We start from the raw sequence: 4,962 nt of genomic DNA on the forward strand, positions 1-4,962 counted from the left end.
AAGCAGAGTTCACAAGCAGTTGGTATTTCAGAAAAGAAATAAGGCTTTTAACAGCTTAACAGCAATATTCTTTCTTAAGATTCTGCGTATTCTTTTGGGAACTATATTTTACGAGGCACATAAAAGCCTGCGCTTAAGGCAGTGTTGTGCTAACAAAAGTCCGCAGTCCAGACCACTCCCGAAAATGTAGATGATAGAAGTCGAAAACTAGTGACAGAATTATTTTGCACAAAGATACTTTCAAGACTAGTCAAGATTATCACAGCATATTAAAAACCATCTGAATCGCCGCCGTTCACTTCTATAGAGCTATTTTTGCTAACATTTTCCAGGAGAGGAAAATAGGTCTTCTCCCATTTCCATCAGCTTCGCAGATCATCCCAAGCTTTTGTTCAGGGAAGAAAAGGACCCGGGCAGTTTGTGACAGGGGATAAACCGCCGAGAGCGGCCGCGGATCTCAGCTTGCTGAGACTGTTCTGAGTTACACAGCCCGGTCTCCTGGTAGAGAACAGATTTTAGAGAACAGATCAGAGGTACTTGGTACCAATTTCTGAGGGAGAAAGAGCAGAACGCTGACAGTATTGCTTAAGTCTAGGCTAGAGAAGGACAATCACAGGATATTGTTAAAAAATGTCTACCTACTCTTCCCTGGCATGTTAATAGGCTTAAACTCTGAAGAAAAACAATGAGCTCTTAAGATGCGTTGAGTTACAGACTTATATTACCAGGTGAGGTGTGCGCTAATGTGCAAAATTAGGGAAAATGTGGGAGAAAAACCCTATCCTACAAGAAAAATAAGATAAGGGAACATTAAAAAGATGTTACGAGATTGCAGAAGAACAAGCACAGAGAAGTTTCGGGAGTAGCAAGAGGAAAGGAAACAGCACCCTGTCTCAAAACATCTGCCCCAAGGGGACCGTGAGCTTTCGGTCTGAGCAGCCCGATTAGGGGGCGGGGAGGGGAGCGCCATAGTTTGCCAGCTGAAAAAAAAATTAAGAGAAACCCCTAAAAATGATCGCCAATGCCTTAGGTTCTTTCTACTGGGTACACATAAAAGGGACGAGAAGCGTTGGGTGAGGGAATTTAATTCATCACAGAATTAAAATAGAGGAGCTGACCTGCGACTTCCTTTATAGTGCAAAGTGAAGGGGGTGAATGGCGCCAGTTATACTTTAACTCCAGAGGAATCCAGGGGAAAGGAGGAGGCCAGGTTTACAAAGGGGATGGGGGTTTTCTGCCTCTGCCCGGCCGCAGCCCGGGCTCAATCCATCATGTCAGCCGTGCGCGGCCGTGCGCACGCGTGCCGGGCGGGCGAGGGGCGCCGGGAGGCTCCCAGCCCAACTGGGCCGCCGGGTCCTAGGGGATGCCACCCAGGACGGCCTCACGTTGCTCTTGGAGAGCCTTTGCCTGCAACCTCTGGGGCAGATCCAGCGAAACTCCTCTGAGAACGGTCCAAAGACTAAAGAAAGCAAGAAAATATCCCCCTAAAATCCTCAAAAAGTGGCCTCTAGGAAGTCCCCCCCCAATGTGTTCCCATTCCCCGCTCCCCTAGCACCATCATTCTCGGGTGGCTCCTTCCCTGTTGTTCCCTAGTCCTTCCCTAGTGTGCCCTACTCTATCCCTGGTGTTACCCAGGTTGCCTTGGCTCCTGCCTGGCGACCCTCTTCTTCTCCTGATGTCTCTTGCTTCCTCCCTGGAGACTCTGGTCCTTCTCTGGCACCCCCCACTCCTTCTCTGATATCTCTTGCTCCTTCCTTGATACCCCTCGGCCCTTCCGTGTTGTTCACCGGTCCATTCCCAGTTCCTCTCGCTCCTTCCCCAATACCGCCTGACTCCCTCCCCGGCCCAGCCGAGACTGGAGGTGCCGGGATGTGGGACATGCCGGGGCTGTCCCGGCGGCTCCGAGCCGCTGACCCTCCGTCGCTAAAGGTTTCTTTTTCTGTCCCCGCTGTCCTCCTCCCCAGGTGGCTGCGAGTGGCCCGGGCCGACGACGTGAGGCGCGGGGCGGCGGTCAATGTTATTTGAGCGGGGGCCGCTGGCCTCGGCGATCGCAGAGCGGAGGATGCAGAAAGCCGCCTACTACGACAACGCAGGGCTCTTCGGGGGCTACACCTACAGCAAGGCCGACGCCTACCCCTACGGCGCGGCCCACCAGCCCTACGGCCAGGCCGGCCTGGACGGCGAGTACCCCGGCTCTGCCTGCTCCGTCCAGGGCTCGGCGCCCGGCCGCGCCCCGGCCCACAAGGGCACCGAGCTGAGCGGCAGCTGCATGCGGACGGCCGGGGGCGGCCCGGGGGGCAGCCAGCCGCCGGGCATCGGCGAGCAGCAGCCCTCGGCGCTGCCGCCTTCCTCCCCGCCCAACCCCCCTCCCAGCGCGCCCCCTCCGAAAAAAGCCAAGGGAGGCCCCAACTCCTCGGGCTCGTCCACCGCCACCCTCAGCAAGCAGATATTCCCCTGGATGAAGGAGTCCCGGCAGAACTCCAAGCAGAAAAGCACCTGCGCCCCCTCAGGTAGCCCGACAGCCCCGCCCCGGCTCGTGGCCCGCTCGGGGAGCCGGGCTAAGCCCCGAGCTCGGGCTGAACCCCCCAACCTTGCACCTTGTCCCCTATCCCTCCAGCTTCCACCACGCCCACTCCCCGCTCGGGGGTTCCAGCCCTGCAGGTGAGGCGCGGGGGGGTCCTGCCCCACTCCCCCAGCCCGCCTAGTGGCTGCCGGCGCAGCCCCGCGGGCTCTCTGCAACGCCAGGGCTGGGAGCCCCAGGGGGGAGGGCAGCCTCGGGGGGGTGTGCGTGTGTATGCCAGGCAGGGAAGGGTGGGAAGCAGCTCCTGGGTCTCAGGGGCCCCCTCCCCGGGCGCGGGCAGAGCGAGTGAGAGCGGGGCGGCAGGGCTTCCGGGGACCCTGGAGGGGCTTTCAGGGGGGAGAACCAATGGCTTTTTATGCCTCTTCCCCGCAGGAGAAAGCTGCGAGGACAAGAGCCCCCCCGGGCCAGCCTCCAAGAGGGTGCGCACAGCCTATACCAGCGCGCAGCTGGTGGAGCTGGAGAAGGAGTTTCACTTCAACCGCTACCTGTGCCGGCCGCGGCGGGTAGAGATGGCCAACCTGCTCAACCTAACCGAGCGGCAGATCAAGATCTGGTTCCAGAACCGGCGGATGAAGTACAAAAAGGACCAGAAAGCCAAAGGCATCATGCACTCCCCCGTCGGACAGTCCCCGGACCGCAGTCCCCCCCTGAGCGGCCCAAACCACGTCGGCTACTCCAGCCAGCTCCCCAGCGTCAACAGCCTGAGCTACGACGCGCCCTCGCCCACCTCCTTCGCGAAGTCCCAGCAGAGCATGTACGGGCTGGCCGCCTACACGGCGCCGCTGAGCAGCTGCCTGCCGCAGCAGAAGCGCTACGCGGGCGCGGAGTACGACCCCCACCCCATGCAGAGCGGCGGCGGCGGCTTCGCCAACCCCAGCCTGCAGGGCAGCCCCGTCTACGTGGGGGGCAACTTCGTGGACTCGATGCCGGCCTCGGGCCCCATGTTCAACCTGGGGCACCTGCAGCACCCCTCCTCCGCCAGCGTGGACTACAGCTGCGCCGCCCAGATCCCCGGCGGCCACCACCACGGACCTTGCGACCCCCACCCCACCTACACGGACCTCTCCTCCCACCACACCTCTCAGGGACGGATGCAGGAGGCGCCCAAGCTCACGCATCTGTAGCAGGGCGGCGGCTGGCGGGGCCCCCTCCCCTCTCCATTACCTCACTTTTCTGACGGGACAGTGTTACTTTGCTCTCGAGTGCCAACAGTGTTAGTGGATCTGTCTCCCCTAGTAGCTCCCTTCTCTCCTCCGCAGCCCCGGGTAGGTCCGTGAGCAGGAACCTTTCTCTTAGAGCTGCTCTAAGCATGACAGTGCAATATACTGCAAACCGAGGGACTGATAAGCTGGTAATGATGTACTTGAAGGTAAGTCTTAGAGATGCCGTAGTGTTAGCAGCACGTCATGCTGAGATGTTTTAGACCAGTCGTGAGCGGTGGGGATTCGCCCGCGTGTAAGCTTATTTCAGAGAAATTAATTTATGAATTCTTCGGTAACGTAACGATCGTATCGGACTAAATGATATGTATTTATTATTTTGAGCGAAACAGTTTTGTATCACTGATTATTTATCCTTGTCTTAATGTATTTATGTGAGTATTCGTAGAGTTTCTTCACCAGTGCTTCGGAAGAGCAATTCAGGTCCGTGGTGACTTGCATTTCACCTATTTAGTATATTCGGTCTGAGCTAGTTGAGAAAGTAGTCTTGAACAGTTGTAACAGTGGCTGGTGTTTGTAGTTTATGTAAGGATTAATTAAGACAGCAAGTCGTAAGTCATTCATAGAGTAAAACAAACTGTGGCATCACAAAAAGAGCCGTTACACTTAAACAAACATACAAACAAATATCGGAAGTATTTTCAAAGTATTTATTTCTAACCAGCTGTCCCCCGCCCCTGTACCTTGGTGGCCCGGCTGGCAGCAGGCTCGCCCGGGGGAAGCCACCTCCAGCTGGAAATGCAGCCGCTTGAAGGAGGCGATCTGCAAAGCGGAGCGCTTGGCCATCCTGTTTTTGATCAAATCCTGCATATAAAAGCCTCGGTGAGGTTAACGTTTATTTATTGACTGGGTATCTATCGCACATATTATTATTTCGGTGGGCTATTTTCTTTCTTTCTTTCTTTTTTTTTTTTTTTTTTAAATACACTCTGGCTATCTGAAATAGGAAAGAAATTAGAAGCTTAGAACGCAAAAGAATTAGAAACCCTCTGATAGTGCTAATTTCATTAGGGTCTCCATAGCAATCCGCGCAGCAGCTGCCCCCTCCTTTGTTATTTATACTGTTGTCTTTATACTAACCATAAATCAATTTTTTAGACATCTTTGGAAGCCCGGGCTTTTCCTCTTGTTTTTCATAAAAATAAACTTTGAAAGAAAATT

The 4,962-nt window shown here is 55.4% G+C and overlaps 1 protein-coding gene across 1 annotated transcript; it reads left to right on the top strand.

The window, feature by feature from the left end:
* The first annotated feature begins 2,014 nt into the window (after positions 1-2,014).
* HOXD3 (homeobox D3) lies at positions 2,015-3,705 on the top strand. Its single transcript, XM_062004694.1, has 2 exons — positions 2,015-2,510; positions 2,954-3,705. The coding sequence occupies exons 1-2, from the start codon at positions 2,015-2,017 to the stop codon at positions 3,703-3,705; spliced, it is 1,248 nt and encodes a 415-aa protein (XP_061860678.1).
* Positions 3,706-4,962: the final 1,257 nt, after the last annotated feature.

Source organism: Colius striatus, chromosome 11 (genome assembly GCF_028858725.1).
Source record: "Colius striatus isolate bColStr4 chromosome 11, bColStr4.1.hap1, whole genome shotgun sequence".
Taxonomy (NCBI): domain Eukaryota; kingdom Metazoa; phylum Chordata; class Aves; order Coliiformes; family Coliidae; genus Colius; species Colius striatus.